This window comes from Aotus nancymaae, unplaced genomic scaffold (assembly GCF_030222135.1).
Source record: "Aotus nancymaae isolate 86718 unplaced genomic scaffold, 86718_ANA_hifiasm-v0.15.2.pri h1tg000006l, whole genome shotgun sequence".
Taxonomy (NCBI): Eukaryota; Metazoa; Chordata; class Mammalia; order Primates; family Aotidae; genus Aotus; species Aotus nancymaae.
In genome coordinates this window covers 71,072,899-71,089,896 of record NW_026988417.1, presented here as the reverse complement: position 1 = coordinate 71,089,896, position 16,998 = coordinate 71,072,899, and the positions used below count along the sequence as shown (strand labels likewise).

Genomic DNA, 16,998 nt, shown 5'->3' with positions numbered 1-16,998 from the left:
TTAGAGACAACAAATGGATTGACTTGGTTGTGAGAAATAGAATGCTTGATCAATGACTTAAGAATCAGAACCAGGTTTGAACTTTCTTTTCCACTAGTACTTACTACGTAACTTTGGACAAGTGACTACTTCCTGAGCCTCAGCTTCTTTATCTGTAAAGTGGAAAAAAAAAAAAAAAAGAAGAAAAGAAAAAGGGAAAAAAAAAAAACCTAGAAACTACTTCCTGGGTTTGTGGAGTACTAAATACATAGTAGGTGCTTAGTAACTGTGTCTTCCTCTTGTTCTTCTTGGTTGGTTAAGAGAAATTGTGTTATGGCAGAAAAGCACATGCCAGGCATTGCACCTGGGTGTCTTTTCCACATTATCTTCTTTACAACAGCCCTTCAGGAGGGGCTTTCTTTGTCCTCATTTCACATCAAGGGCAATAAGAGGTTCCAGAGGTGATGTAACTTGCCCTACGTCACAGAGCTGGTTTGTAATAGAAAAGGAAGGATCAAAACCAGGTGTGTCTGACCTCCAGGGCCATGAATGTTCCACTATATCTAGCAGCTTCCTAAGCAACAAGTGATGAGATTGAAAGGTATCACTGAGAGGAATCCTCACAAGAGAGGCAGAGAGTTAGCACTATACTAGCAGCAAGTGCCTAAATCCATGTTCTGATTTCCTTGGTATGTTTTGTGAACCCTAGGTGAAGCTGAGGCTTTGCCATTTTCATCCAGAACAACCTTCTACTTTTGGTTACTCAATTGGGACAGGAACAAACCTCAAGAATGTCACATCCCTGCCCCAGTTGCCTCATCTGTAAAATGGACAGTCTGGAATAAGCGATTTCTCAAGTCACTTCTACCTCTAAAACAGTGAACATGTGGGTAGAATTACAAAGTTTGGAACAGGCACACCAACCGCTATTCTCAGAGCCAGCTCTTGAAAATGATGCCTCTTACAGTAGAAGTCTTTGTCACCCAAAAAGTTGTATAATTGGAGAATCCTAGAATCCTATAGTAATATTCTTGAACTCTTTAATTCAAAATACATGAACATACATTCACTCTCCAATTTCACTGATGTAGATAAAATGCCTTTCTTTAACACTAGGATATGTGGAGAGAGAGCAGCAGTGAATTATGTAGACAATAAACTAAGTCCACAATGCATCAACTACCATTTCCAGCTTCATCGTCCTTAAAATGGAAAGAGAACTTAAAATTGTTACAAATAACCCCGAACGCAGAATCTCTCTAGATTTTGAAATATTTTCTCAATCTTTTATAGCTGTTTTTTCTACACTTAATTTGATGGCAATTTTTTAGTGACTTGCCTCTGTGAAGTATTTTTAAAGTATTCAATGAAGTTTCCCTAGAAACAAGAACAGTACTTCTTTTCACATTCTCATTTCAGCAGTTTAATTAGATGATAAGTCTGATGTTGCTATTCTTCCTTTCTAGCACCTCCAAGAGTTCACCCACCTGCCTGAAAGGACAAGCTAACGCCTGCACAAGGCTCAGTGTGCTCTGACCCCTGCACTCCTCCCTGACCTATCTCCTGCCATCCTCCACACACTGCCTCGAATGCCCATAGGCGCTCTTGCTTCAGACTTCACAGTTTCTGCTCCCCATCTCTGGAATTCTCTCCCCTTGGGTATCCACCAGGCTAGCTCTTATCATTATCTCTTTCTGTATGTCTTTGTTCAAATGTCACCTTCTCAGTGAAGCCTTCCCTATCACCCTGTCTAAAGCAGCCACCTTCATCCCCTATTGAGCCTTTTCTATCCCTCCCACTTTCACAAAGTTTTTCCCCATAGCCCACCTATCTGACAGTCTATATATTTTACTTATTAGAATTCAAGCTCCATGAGGGCAGGAATTTTCATCTGTTTGTTCATGGATGCAGTCCAGTGCAGGTCTGCAATTGTCATTCAACAAATATTTGTTTAATGATTTTATTATTGTAATAAATATATTGTCTTTCAGACTGAATTGCCTAACTACAATAATAAGTATCTCAGGTTTGAAGAGGTTTAGAAACAAATGTAGCAGATCAGGGTTGGTGGCTCATGCCTGTAATCCCAGCACTTTGAGGTCAGGAGTTCAAGACCAGCCTGGCCAACATGCTGAAACCCAGTCTTTACTAAAACTACAAAAAAAATTAGCTGTGTGTGGTGGTGTGCACCTGTAGTCCCAGATACTTGGAAGACTGAGGCAGGAGAATTGCTTGAACCCTGGAGTCAGAGGTTGCAGTGAGCCAAGATCCCTGCACTCCAGCCTGGGTGACAGAGCGAGACTCTGTTTCACAACAACAACAACAACAACAACAACAACAAAGAATGAAAGAAAGAAAAAGAAACAAATGGAGCAGATCCTTGATAAGCAAAGAAGTCACCTGGAGGAATGAGGAGCATGCTGGTGTGGGAGGGTGCAGCCCACTAACCTTGAGCAGCCATGAGCCCTAGGATCAGCCAGGGCATGGTAGAGAGGGAAGAAAGGTCATCCAATAAATTCAAGTTAGCTGGGCAGTTTCTCCTTTTAACTTGATCAAACTGACCTCTCTAATTACTTGATGCTTTCATATTCAAATAACAATAACACATACCAAAATTAAATACAGAAGATGGTCTAGCTACCTTTTCTCATATATAGGCAGAACAAAAGAGGAAGACAGGATGTCTTGTTCTGGTCCACCCCTAATGGTCAATTACCTCTAGCAAATCTCTTCATCTCTCTCTCTCTCTCATCCTTTCTATTAAAAGAGGGAAGAGTATGAAATAATACATGGCCTGCCTATTTCATTAATCTATTATAAGTATCAGACATATGAATGCTTATGAAAATATATTGAAAAGTTATGGAGCACTCTACACAATAAATAATTCTTTTTGTATTAGTGTGAATAACTGACTTGCCTAAATATCTACTATATCTCCCCAAAAGTGATAATATATTTTGGAGCAAATGATTCCTAAAATATATTAAAGAATAAACAGCGCTGGGCGCAGTGGCTCACACCTATAATCTCAGCTCTTTGGGAGGCTGAGGCAGGAAGATCACAAGATCAGGCATTTGAGACCAGCCTGGCCAATATGGTGAAACTTTGTCTCTACTAAAAATACAAAAATTAGCCAGGTGTGGTGGCATGTGCCTGTAATCCCAGCTACTCGGGAGGCTGAGGCAGAAGAACTGCTTAAACCCGGAAGGCCGAGGTTGCAGTGAGCCGAAATCATGCCACCGCACTCCAGCCTGGGTGACACAGTGAGCCTCCATCTCAAAAAAAAAAAAAGAAGAAGAAGCAGAGCAAGACATGGAATGACAAATAGAATAAAAATGGCTTTTCCTAATTTTTAATAGAAAAACATAAAGAAAAAAATACAAACCTCCCAAGCAACAACTACAGTATATAAAGTACAGATTCAAGAATATTACTGTGAACATCTACAATTATCTAGACTCTTAGATACTTCAGATAGTCCTCATCTATTTCAATACCACAAGGATAATCCAAGATGACTTATGAATATCACACATGTCAATAGCAGGTTGTGATATAAATGAGCAAACTCTTTCCAACCATCTCAGTTCAGTTTTATTATAGCATTTATTAAACCAAAATAAAAAAGTGGTGAAGAATGACTTGTCACACCATTTATTAGAGTTGATGGAGTGTAGACAGTCTTCTCAATAAGGCTTTAACACACAGTTATGCACCATAGTGCATTAGTAATGAAAAGAAATGCATGAGACTTACATCAGCTTTTCCCCCAAGTCATTCTAACATTAAATTCAAAATCAATTTTACCCTATATGGCAAGAGTTCAAAGATAAATGTTAATTTGTTTGCTGTTCACCAAAACTTAAGTTTATAATTCAGTCAAAAACAGAAACCCTTCCTATTCTACTTAATTTGATAATCATACTTTTTTTGGAGAACGGTTCAAAGGAAGAAGCAAATGCAACAGGAAGATAAACAAATTGTGTCCCCGTTTGTATCTGACAAAAGGATGGGATCTAATTTTCTCTCTGATTAAAAGAACACAAAGAACAGCCACAGAATGCAAATTGTGCATTGAGTGTTTGAATTTATCTTCTAATACCTGAGTATCCAAATGGAACTAATTCACTCTGGAAAAGGTATTAAATAATTGAGCATCATTGTGCCTGAATGAGGGCTAATCCTCAAATTGTGAAGAAAAAAAACATATTCTACAATGACAGGGTCAACTCACTCACTCAGGAACCTCAAGTAAGCATTTTACACTCAAAAGAAAGAAAGTAAGTATGTAAAGAATGACCTACCGCCAACAAGGAACCCTGATAGACACAAGCACCTGTGGGGAAAAACAAAACAAGAATTAAAAGAGATGCATAACAAACCAATAGGCACTTCCTCAGCAAGCTTACTGCTAAAACTGCATCTACACGCATCATAATCAGTAAAATGTGCTTCTTTCAAAATCTTAAAAGCTTGAGCATTCTTCCCCTGGGGAAATAATCCCATCCACCAAAACAACATTCCTTGGACACACATTAGAAAAAGCATCATTAAAACTTATCACTTGAATTTTAAGATAAATGTATTTATAACGGCATGCTATAAATACAGTATATATTTTTCTTTGTGATAAGTCAGCAAAGCCTCCATAATCCATTCCCATTTACTTATCCAGGCTTCCCTGTGACTCTTTGCTTACACTAAGTCTCCAGTCCAAACCAAGAGGCTAACATAGAATCCTGTGATATATTTACATGTCTCAATGCCTCTGCTCATTTGCATTTCCTATAGATGTACTTTGTCTAATCAAGGCCCTTGAACTTGATCTCATCTCCTTTGTGAAACTTCTCCTGCCCATCAGATTATGTTCCTTGGAGCTCCTAGCACTTTGTGCCTACATCCTCCATTTGTGAATTTATTCTTGGGTACTTCCTTTCTAAAAATGTTGAAATGTTGCATCTATCCCACTACATAATATATGTGTGTGTGTATTATATATAGCGAGAAAATATATACACTATATATACTATTAAATATGTACTATTACATATATAGTATATATTCATATATACCCACTATATACTATATATAGTATGTATATATCATATACAGTATAAATAGTATATATAGTATTTATAGTATATATATATATATACTATAAAACTGAAATCTTAAATTAAAAAAATATACACACATTACCAACCAATTTTTGAGCTGCACAAAAGGTCTTGATTTAACTTAGAAAGAGAATGGGCAGTGTGCTATCACCTACTCTCTCAGAAATTGAGTCTGCAAAACAGATTTGAACAGTATATATACACCAAGGTGAAGCATATCTTAACAATCTGCCACAGTTGGTTTCTAAAGAGAGAAGGACATTACTTTACCACAGTGCTTACCTCTAATGTCATTTATGAAGTCTCAAAAATATTAACTTCTCAGGAAAGAACTGGTCTACCTTCTCCTCCAATAATGGAATTGAGAACAAGCTTTAAACAAACTAAGATGACTATTTACACTTTGGTTTGAATCAAAGATCTCTGTGGGCAAATTTATTGAAATAACTTTTAGGTCCCTGACATTCTAATAAGAGTAAATTGAGATAAAACCTTGGGGGGAAATTCTTCCTAATTGTCTAATTTTTCGTTAAGAAATCTTGTTTCAAAGACTTAGTACTTCAGTCTATGCTATGTCATAAGAAAGGATATATATATATACACACACACATATGTGTGTGTATGTACATGTATGTGTGTGATATGTGTATATAAAATAGTCCCATATATCTCAAATAAATATATATAAACACAATTAACTTTCTAAATTACTTATATGGATGTATTTAATTACTTCTGGTGTTTAGAAAATTTAGATCATCATCACTTAGGTAAAATTTAACAAAATTTAAACTTTAGAATAAACAAAATTTAACTTTTAGAAAAAAACACAAACAAAATTTAATCTTTAAAATAAGACTATCCTCAAATAATTTTATTGCTCTCCTCCACAGCATTACCTTCCAAAGTCAATTCTTTTCATAGCTCCAAAGGAAATCAAGCACCTTAAGAAGTATCTGAGTACCTATATCAAAACCTGTTTTTGGAAGTTTAGAAAGCCATTATGAACTCACTGCAGTATGAAAAAATAAAGCAGCACTGAGTGTGGCACATCTATACCTGAGCAAGCCAAGCATCTGCTGGAGACTTAAGTCAAAATGGTATACAGCTGCTAAAAAATCATATATCATTAGGAAGGTGAATTAATTCAATTTGGTTTGCTCTGTATTGTACAATTCCAAAAGAAATAAGCTTTGCCCTCTGAGAGCTTTCCTAAAACAGAACAGCTCTACCCGGAAGGCAGCTGCATGAATGAGCCTCCATTAACACAGCTTCTAAAACATCATTTCTACTCTCTTGAGAAAATAAGCATTCCAGTGTGATGCCCAGTCCTATCAAACATTTATCATCACCCAATACCAGATACAGCATCCAAACCAAACATATTTCTCTCACACACCCACCAGCAGATGAAGTTGAGGAGTTTGTTGACATGGGTACCGGGTGTAGCTTCTGGTTGATAGCTACAGTGGAGGTCTTTTCACTAATCCATCGGTTCACATAATATGGAAAACAAAATTACTCTCTCCACTCATTATTTTTTTTATTAAAAAGTACAAGAATGATTGCAGCTCTATTTGATGTTTATATTTAAGACTTTGGTTGAACTTTAAAGAAAATCCCAGCTCAAGGTGAATTCTTTGAGATGGTGCCAATCTAGGAGAAAGGAGCCTCCTTCAAAGGAAAACTGAGGAAAAACACGAGACAACAGGAGTAGAGTTCTTTAACCAAGAACAATGCCAGTTTCAGGGCACAGAATGCAGCTGAGATGCCGGGTAATTTAAGTTCTGACACCTCACAGTCTGTGAGAAAATGCATGAAGTTTTGCAGGGTGAAGCAATTTTATAGCATCAAGAAGGAAGCCCAGATCCTGAGACCTGGGCTTTTTTCCTGTGTGACTGCCTCATTTCTTGCAGGTCACATAGACAAAATGTTACTGCATAAAATTTAAACAAGTAAATGTCTGCTTTTAATCCCTTTTGCACATTATAATATACTCCATTATGTGATGACTGTATAAAATCTAATATTTTTGGAGAAATTTTGAGATATAATTTGCATATATCCTGAAACCATTGGTAAACTGAGTAAATCAGAGAAGTTAAATCCAAGCACCACAAAATGTCAGACCCATTACTTCAAAGAAATAGTGGCAGACACAACCATTAAGATACAAAAAGATTTGGAGAGCAGGGTACCACAAAAACATGACTCATTAGGAACAAGCAGCCACAAGTTGGCATTTAAATGTTCAGGCTTTATGTTGTGCTATAATTCAGAATATGGCTGTGTGCACTGTGGAATACTTAAAATAGAATCATTTTCCGAACTGACAGGACAGCTCATGTCCTGATTATTGTCAACTAGGATTTAGATCAATTAATAGAGTAGTTAAAATGGAAGTGGGCCAACTGTTTTGGAACTACAGTAAGATTTGGCATGAGGCTCCAACTTTGACATGTGGTAGTCCCCTCCCCTGCTCTGAGCCATGTGTTAAAGAATATTTTATGACTACTTGTGTGACTACAGTTGGGTGATATTGCCACCCAAGTCCGTAACAGTGAATATGGATGGCTGGGTCCTTACTAAAGGATGTATATACTACATAAGGAGAGTAATGCCCAGAATGCAATCTTCAGAGAGCAATGGAAATATAATTGATGAAAATAACAGTCCACAACACCTCTTTATTTCCATTACCAGGTAATTACAAAAGCCAAAAGATGCAAAGTTACAACCATCGTCTAACATTTCCATACTGAGAAACTCAGCAAGGACCAAATGTTCCCATATTCCTACTGCTATTAAACTGCTATTAACAATTTCTAGATATGCAAACTCCTTGAGCGCAGGAATTATTTTGGCTTTGGTTTTGATGTTTGTACCCACCTACCAGACATAACCTGACACATAAGCTCTCAATAAAGGCTTGCAGAATGAAAGAATTAGGTTACTTGTTTCCAGCCAATGCCTTCTCTTCCTTAACACTGAGTTTTAAGCATAGAGTCTCTCAACAAAACGATTCTCCAGCCCAGAGCGGAACCAACTACCCTAACTTACCCATAAATAAAACATATTGTCTATCAAATGATCCTCTTCAATGTAATCTGTTCAATGGCATTTATAGGAAAAGCATGGGAGTTGGGGAATGCCTAAAATCACATGGAGAGTGATGGGATACCGACTAAAGCTCGATTTTCTTAGCCTCCAATTCAATGATCTTTCCCTATCCCAAGGCAACTGTCTTATCTAGTGTAACTTCACAGGACTTTCATGTCAACAGAACTCAAGATATTTCTCCAGAAAATGCTATGGCAGAGTTTCTCTGATTCAGAAAGCAGCCGTGTTAGAAGCTTCTTTGTGACTTCTTGATTTTATTAAGTTCTCAGATCATAGCATTAATAGTTTATCTGCTTAGCAATATAAGGCAATATAAAATAACACTGCCAATAATTTGCTTGTAAAAATTTACTTTGCTTTTGATAATTAAAATAAAATTTAGAGGCCGGTCATGGTAGCTTACGCCTTTAATCCTAGCACTTTGGAAGGCCAAGGCAGGCAGTTTACATGAGGTCAGGAGTTCAAGACCAGCCTGGCCAACATGGTGAAACGCTTTGCCTACTAAAGATATGAAAATTAGCCAGGCATGGTGGTGCACATCTGTAATCCCAGCTATTCAGGTGATTGAGGCATGAGAATCACTTGAGCCCAGGGGGTGGAGGCAGCAGAGAGCTGAGATTGCGACACTGCACTCCAGCCTGGGTGACAGAGCGAGACTCTGTCTCAAAAAATAATGAAATTTAGAGCCAGAAAGTTGCAATTGACCACAAAAAAGGCAGCAAATGCTGATCTTTTCTCTTCTATGTTTGATGATTAGCCAAAGTATCTTAGAGCTACACCTAATTGACTTCATTTAGTAAATGACAGACTATAGCTCAAAGAAGTTAGGTGGGTCATTCAAGGTTAGTCAGCTAATCAGAGGCCAGTTTACCAGTTAAGCTTAATTTATAAGAATGTAATTTGCCAATACTTGTTCATCTGACCAATTTTTTGAGCACTTATTGTATGCTAGGAGCTAAACTGAAGATACAAGAATAGAAGCCATCCTAACCCCTCAATAAGCACACAGCTAAGTGAGGAAGACCAAACCCATACCAACCACAATTGTCCTCTCTGTGCACTGAGAAGAAAATGATAAATTTTGCCATAAGCTGGTCAGCAAAGGTGCCACAGGGTACATCCCCTCAAAAGAAGTATACATGCGAATGTTTCTTTTCCATTTTAAAAAAGTATTCTCTAGGCTAGTAATAAAACCTTGAGATTTCTAAGATCCTTGTTCCCTCCTTGGTCTCAATGCTCTTATTTTTTAAAGAAAAAGGAAAGCTCGAGAGGACCAAATCAGAGGTCTCATCAGATGACAAGTGGTTTTTTGTCTGTGGGAGTGATATCACTTAATTAAACTAATTAAATGAGATATGTAAAGTGCTTAGCACAGTGCCGGGCAATACCTGCTCAATAAATGGCCGTGTTCATTCTTTATTAGATAAGCACCATCATGATGTGGGTGGAAACTCTCAGACATCTATCGATTTATCAATCCAATTTGTGAAATGGCTATAGAATGCTCTGACAGGTAAAACAATAAGAAGCAAAGTTTCCAAGACTCTGGAGTAATGTTCACCCCCCAACCCGGCCCCCACCCCGGCTTTCTGTGCTTTGCGTCCCCCCATCCCCACCTCCCAATCAATAGATTTGGCAATTCTTAAACTTTGCCCACTGGATCAAGCAATCTGCCAAAGAGCGCACCCTGTAGGCTCTTGGTAATAATGCCTTTTGTCGATTCCAGAGATTTGGTTCTGAGCAGCTGCACCATTCCAACCGCCCCCTGGTGAGCTATCCCGGGAGTGCTACCACCTTTTCTGCGTTGCTGGAATAGGACTCTAAATAAAAAACTGCAACCAAGTGAAATTAATTTTTCTAAGTACCAAGTTTAGGTTTGGGTGGCCTGGGGTGACTCTCTCATCTGGTTTATTATAATCAAGCCCTACAAGCTTTTTTTTCCTCCCCCCAAAGTACGCACCCACACGGACATAGACAATAAAGCTGTATCTCTACAGGACATGCATTGTTGGGAGAAGGCTGCACAGGTCCCAGATGTGCCTTTCCCGGAGATCATACACACTTGACACACATCCCGGAAGAGGGCAGAAAGCAGCACCTGTACCCATGGGAAAGTCCCCCACTACTGTTCATGGATTCCCAAGGCCTCCCACTTTCTCTTGGGAAGCCAGCAAAGAAAAGGCAGCTGCTCCGGTAACTGGAGGTCGACCCGAGGCAGAGCTTTTTCCTCCCCGGGCCTCGAGCAGCCCCTAGTCCTGCACCGGAGCTCGGCCCCGGGAGCCGCCCCTCGCCCCTTCCCGGGGCACCAGGGCGGAGAAGGCGGCCCGCCCCGCCCCAGCCGCCGCCCAGCCGCGGCTCTGATTTGAGGCTGGGCAGGTGAACTCTTCTTCCTGCAGCTGGATAAATAATGAATGGAGCCGGGAGGAGAAGCCGAGAGCCAGGTGCTGTGGATTAAGCCGTCTTCCTCCCGACCCGCCGGCTCCCTTCCCCCTCCCTAAGCACTGGCTGGGCAACTTACCCAGCTTCTCCGAGCAGGTGGGAGCTCAGAGTGCCTTGCGTCCCCGAGCCCGGCATTCCAGGACCCCAAATTCTTTATTTACTTATTGACTCATTTATTTGGCTGAGCCTGGATTGCTTTTGATATCATGGCGACAACTACTCTCACGGCTTCCTTTTTTCTCCCGAAGCTCCGGGGTTTTACACGTAGCTTGGGGCCTCGGAGGAAAACCAGGAGGCGGAGGGTGAAGTAAAAGAATGATGAACCTAAACTCTTATTAACCACTTTTGTTCTGGGAAGCAGGCAGGTTCGTGCTTCTCCTTACTGGAGAGATTTCTTTCAGTGCAGTTGAACTGTCCACGTCCAGAACACGCTCCAACCAGTTAGTTATAAAATCCTAACTGGTTTTTAGGGGGAGACTGAGGTAAGGAGGGCGGGAGAGCGATGGGGCTTTAAGGTGAAAGATTGTGTGTTTCTTCGAAACAGAAGTACAGGTAAGAGCAATTGTTCACTCCTCACCTGTGCTCCATGCCGTTGCTTTCTCTTCGGGAAAAGGTAGGTGGTGGAAAGTAAAATAATCCATTTCAGGGATGTCACCTCCATCGGCCACCCACCCACCCAAAAGCACTTAGGGCAGAGAGGGAGGCCGTGTCGGGGTTGTAATCCTAATACAAAACAGTCAGGAGTAAGAAACTTGTCGGCAAAAAGCCTATTCGAGTTCCACTTCCACCCCACACTCCCCAGAAAAACTTCCACCCGACCCACAATACCATAAAACCTACTGAGCCCTTTAAACTGCACGTTCACAGACACACACAAGGCACCACTCTCTCACCTTCGGAATGATGAGGCAACACTGCAAATTCCACCAACGCTAGGGCCAGCCCAAGCCACACTTTGAGTACACCCATCGCTGCTTCGGCACCCACGATGGAGGAGCCCAGCCTTCAGCATCCGAGAAGCGCTCGGCCAAAACGCTGGCTCCGGCGCCGAGAACCCTGGCGCGCCGAGGGTGGGGGACAGCGGGCCGTTACCTCCGGGAAAGTGAGACGGACCGGCCGAGAGCGACACGCATCAGCCCGGAGGTGCCGGCGCAGGCTGGGGGTTCAACTCACTCGCAGCCCGGGAGGAGAGCGCGCCGAGCTCCCCGCCAAGGCAGGACGCCAACGTGGGCTGAGCTTTGGGAGAATAAGAGGAGGCAGAGCGCAGTTCTCCGCGGCAAAATTTTGCCTGAAAGTTGCTGGTCACGGGCTGATCGGATCTTCCAGCATTTCCCTCGGGCTAGACCCTTCCGCTCCCGCCGACAGTGGAGATCCTGGCTCTGGTTTGTCCGAAGCAGCTTTTTAAAGTTCACTTGACACCAGACGTCGGCGCTGCGTCGGCACGGCGGGTCGCCGGGAGCCCCAAAAGACCCACCCACACTCACTCCTTGGTTGGGCCACCCGGCTCGGCAGACCTCATCCGCCGGGGGCCGCTCGCTGGAAACTTTGTGCAGTGCTGCGGGCAGCTCCTGGGACTCGCCCGCGCTGCAGCCGCTCTGCGCCGCCTCGGGCTGCGCTCCCTGCAGCAGACTGTTCAGAAGCTTCCCAGAAAAGACTGGGGGGCGCTGCTGCTACTTTCTCGTCCCCGCCCCTCGCCTGGGTGAGCAAGGCTGCGGGGGCGCGGCTTGCTGCACACCAACGCCCACCTCCGCGCCGAACACCCCGGAGCTGGTCTGCAGGGTAGAGGTGCAATGATTACAGGAGTGGAAGCAGAGCCATAATTTTAATTGCACGAAGGAAAAAGCTAGCGAGACTGGAAAAGACCCCCCGAACTCAAGGCCACCCGGGCGAGAGAGCCTGGAAACGCCCAAAATACGCCGGGTCTGGACCCCGCGTTTACAGGACACACGTTCAGCCTTCCTTGCCACCTTCCTCTCTGCTTTGATCGGTGTGAAAATGGACCCAGAGACTCCGAGCTTTGGCAAAGATTCCAGAGAGTCACGTGGGGAAGGGGGAGAAGCGAGGAGGGGGGTGAGGGGAGGCCGAGAGAGCAACCTGATCCCTTTATTCATTCTGCTGGAGTTCAGATTGGCTTTGTCTGGGGAGGGATCAAAAGTGGTCACACCGGGGGCGGAGGGGGTGGAGATAGGTGGCACAGTCCTTGCTCAGGCACAGCGGAGGGCAGATGAACCGTGTCCACATCCCTCTTTAGGGGAGGAACCGATTCCGGGGGCTTGGGAGGGAGGAAGCGTGTACCCACATCAAAGGCCCTGGGCCTACCTCCCACCCCTACAGCCCGCCACTCCTGCTGGACTAAGTGCGTCCGGCAGATCTGATTGATCCTTTTTACTCGCTCTGGGAACCTCAGGCTGTCGCATCCTGGCTTTTTCCAGCAGCCTGGGAAGATTTTGGCGTGTGTGTCCTAGGCGGAGTCTCCCACAGCAAATGCACCTTTACCTTTCCCTAAAAGACTCTCTCAGTGGAACACAGCGCGGTGTGGGAGCTGCGCCCCCAAATGCCAATGGCTGGGAAAGTAACATCAGGGCACGGCCGACTGGGGCCGCACTTGAAGAGCAGAGGCCTTAATTCCCCGCCAGGACTGACTGACGGCAGCTATTTTTAGAGAACCGAATAAAAATAGCTGGTCCACGTTTAATCGTTTTATAAGGGAACAGTTGCATCAAAGAGATGCTAACTGAGTTCTGATTGGCCCAGAGAAGAAACGTCTCGGGTCCCTCAATTGAGCCGGAATGGGCGAAAGTGTTGGAGGGGAGTTTGCAGAAGCAGTTGCATGAGCTGTGCTGGCGGGGGTCTCACTTGTTTCCAGTCTTCACGAGCATTATAACGCAGGCCCACGTTTTAACGTGCACTGACGCCACTTGGAACGATTCACTTTTTGGAATAATTAGAACAAGTTGAAACTGGCAGGTTCCTGTGATGGTTACTATTCAGCCAGAACAAAGGAGAACCTCTGACAACCTGGCTCTGATGTTAAGTATTTGGAGGACCCAGGGTTTGCACAGTTCGCCCTCAGTCTCTATTGGGCTGTGGTCATTCAAGGGACAGAGGTTGTATCATTTTCGTATAATATCTGAAGCACATAGTAGGTGCTCTTTAAACATTTGTTGAAAGAATGGATTGAGCAAAATATTAAGTCCCTGAGAGCAGCGGCCATATCAAGGGGAGTTTCAGGCCTTAACCTCCTCCCAAAAAGACCCCTCCCCTTTTTATTTAGAAAGTGAGGCCAGGCACCGTGGCTCACGCCTATAATCCCAGCACTTTGGGAGGCTGAGGCAGGCAGCTCACTTAGAGTTTGAGAACAGCCTGGCTAACATGGTGAAACCTCGTTTCTATACAAAAAAAAATTAGCCAGGCGTGGTGGTGAGCGCCTGTAATCCCAGCTACTGGGGAGGCTGAGGCAGGAGAATAGCTTGAACCGGGGAGGCGGAGGTTGCGGTGAGCTGAGATTGCGACATTGCACTCCAGCTTGAGCAACAAGAGCAAAACTCCATCTCAAGAAAAAAAAAAAAAAAGGAGGAAAAGAAGAACAAAGGAAGAAAGAAAGTGGGGCTGGGCACGATGACTCATGCCTGTAATCCCAGCACTTTGGGAGACTGAAGCAGGCAGATCACTTGAGGCCACTTCAAGACCACCCCGGCCAACATGGTGAAACCCTATCTCTACTAAAACTACAAAACTTAGCCAGGTGTGGTGGTGCATGTCTGTAATCCCAGCTACTCTGGAGGCTCCGGCACCAGAATCACTTGAACCTGGGAGGCTGAGGTTGCAGTGAGCAGAGATCTCACCACTGCGCTCCAGTCTGGGTGACACATCAAGACTCTGTCTCAAAAATAAAGGCGGGGGGCGGGGAGACATCTTCTCAATTTATGTAAAGTGATGTGCAAATTCAAACTCAGCTTCTAACACATTCTGACAGCTGGATTGTCAACCTTAAACCCCTCCTAATTTTGCAGCCACTACTGAATGGAAATAATTTGTTCTCTCAAAAATCAACAATTTGACTTTATTTTAAAAATCAAGCTGGGTGCAGTGGAGTGCACCTGTAGTCTCAGCTACTCCAGAGGCTAAGGCAGGAGGATCACTTGAGCTTGGGAGTTGGAGGCCACGGTCCACGGACCATGATTAGGCCTGTAAATAGCCACTGCACTCCAAAACTCATACAATTAGAGCACTCAAACAGGTCTCAGTAAGACATCGGTTATACTTGCTAATTGCAAATATGCTACTTTTTAAAAAGGAAAAGCAACAAATAAAGAAAAGGGAGAATAGCACTATCAATTTACCCTGAATTCATCATATGCTGTATTTCTTGGATTTATATATAACATCCCCCACGACCACCAGTGCACCACAGGGGCACATGCCGGCCCACTCACATAGTCCTCCCTCTGCCCTAAGTAGTCAAGGGAGAAGGCAGCCTGAGTCCTTGCCCTAAGGTCACTTGGATGACCGAAGTGTCAACCAATATTTCTGTAATATTAGGTATATCTAACACCTTCTATGGCCACTTCAACTGAAATGTTGGAAAAAGAAATTATATGAATATATTTCATTATGATGAAAATTTAGTAAGCATGTTTATGGAGATGTACCTAATCAAAACTAGCTTATCTCTGTAAGTTAACCTCCACAAATGACTACTTCCTGCTTCCTCATAGGAAGTTGGCAGTTCACTAGCCAGAGATATTTGGGTCTATATCTTCAGTTCTCTTTAGTTACAAGTCCAGATTCCACGCCTTTTGTTAACATGTCCCACAGTATCTCCTTGGATCAGCCCTGCTGTCATCTCTTCACAGCTCCCTGTCCTTGTTGCTGCCTATTGTGGGGAGTTTATTTATCAACTCCTGCTGTAAATAATAACAACGATAACACATATTGAATATTTTGTGCCTAACACTGTACACTCTCCCATGTAATCCTTCAATAACCACGTGAGGTAGGTGCTATTATTATTTCATCGGCAGGTGAAATAACAGATATTCAGAGAGTTAAATTATCCAAAGTCAGACAGCTAGTACATGATAAAGCATATTAGAACAAGAAACTCTAGTTATTATAACAGGCAAATTCCCAAATTACAGTATCTTAACACAACCAAAGTTTATTTCTTGATTCCGTCTTGGCCCCTGGGAATTGGTGACCCCTTCTAGTCAGGCCATCATGAAACATATGACACCCATGGCTTCTCCATGGGGTAATGAATGAGGCATTGCAACCGTTAAGGGCCTCAGCCCTTCCTCTCACAGTCCAATGACAAGAATGAGACTCACGACCCCTACCTAATTACAAGGGAGGATGGGACATGTATGGGCACACATACATATTCAGTGAGCACTAACTGTACTGCTTTACCCTAGCACCCATGCTGTCCTTATCTATCTATCTACCTACCTACCTACCTACCTACCTATCTACCTACAGTTAACTATCTTAATTGTCCTTAACTGTTCTTAGCAAAGTCTCAATTGCACCTTCCCTGCTGCCACCAGGGCTCTGCTGACCTTTGTTACAACTGCTCTACAGTTTCTGCAGTCTGCCTTTGCTCTGCTTTCCTGCTCATCTGCTTTGTGCTCCTTTTCCTTTCTCCCTCCCATCTCCCTTTCCTCTGCTTCTCACTGTCTTCCTTCTGCATAACCCCACTCTGTGTGGGGGTTATGTGAAAGATGTGATAGAATCTTCTATCACATCTTTCTCCTGTACATGCCGTCTCTGATCTCCTTTCACTTGCCCTGGGAGCGTTCTTGCAGTCATGGTGCATTTGTTCTGCTTTGTGCATTCCAGTATGTGACAATATTTGTTGCTTTTTTCTGCTTCAAACAGTTATTCCAAAAAAGAACCTTCAAATAATGCAGAAATATAAACTTATTGGCTCTGTTATAATCTAGCCCCTCCACAAGGATAACCACAGCATATACATTCAGACATTTTCCCTTGCTTAACTAAAGATAATTCCTTTTACAAAAATGGGATTATAATTTACATGCTATTTTATAAACTGCCTCTGCCTCTGAACAATATACTGTACTGTAGGCAAGCCACAAGTTTCCAAGCCAAATCATGTTGATCTATGTCATTATTTTTAAGAGTTTCTCTGGTTAACATTGTATTGATATGTCTTTATATATTTCACCAATCCCCTTTTGAAGAACATTTAGGTTGTTTCCAATTTTTTACCATTATAAACAATACAAAACTAAACGTCCTTATAAAAGCCCTTTATGTACTTATCCAATTTATTTCCCTGGAATAAACTCTTGTAGGTGAAGTTGCTATGTCAAAG

The 16,998-nt window shown here is 42.7% G+C and overlaps 1 protein-coding gene across 1 annotated transcript in view; it reads right to left on the bottom strand.

Annotated features, from left to right (window-relative positions):
* The window catches only part of FRAS1 (Fraser extracellular matrix complex subunit 1), a 467,548-nt gene extending 455,918 nt beyond the window's left edge, over positions 1-11,630 (bottom strand). The window contains exons 1-2 of the mRNA XM_021669641.2: positions 11,552-11,630; positions 4,287-4,318 (exon numbers count right to left, since the gene is read on the bottom strand). Of these exons, the coding sequence (XP_021525316.2) occupies positions 4,287-4,318; positions 11,552-11,627 (108 nt within the window). The 5' untranslated portion in view covers positions 11,628-11,630. The remainder of the gene's footprint in view (positions 1-4,286; positions 4,319-11,551) is intronic.
* Positions 11,631-16,998: the final 5,368 nt, after the last annotated feature.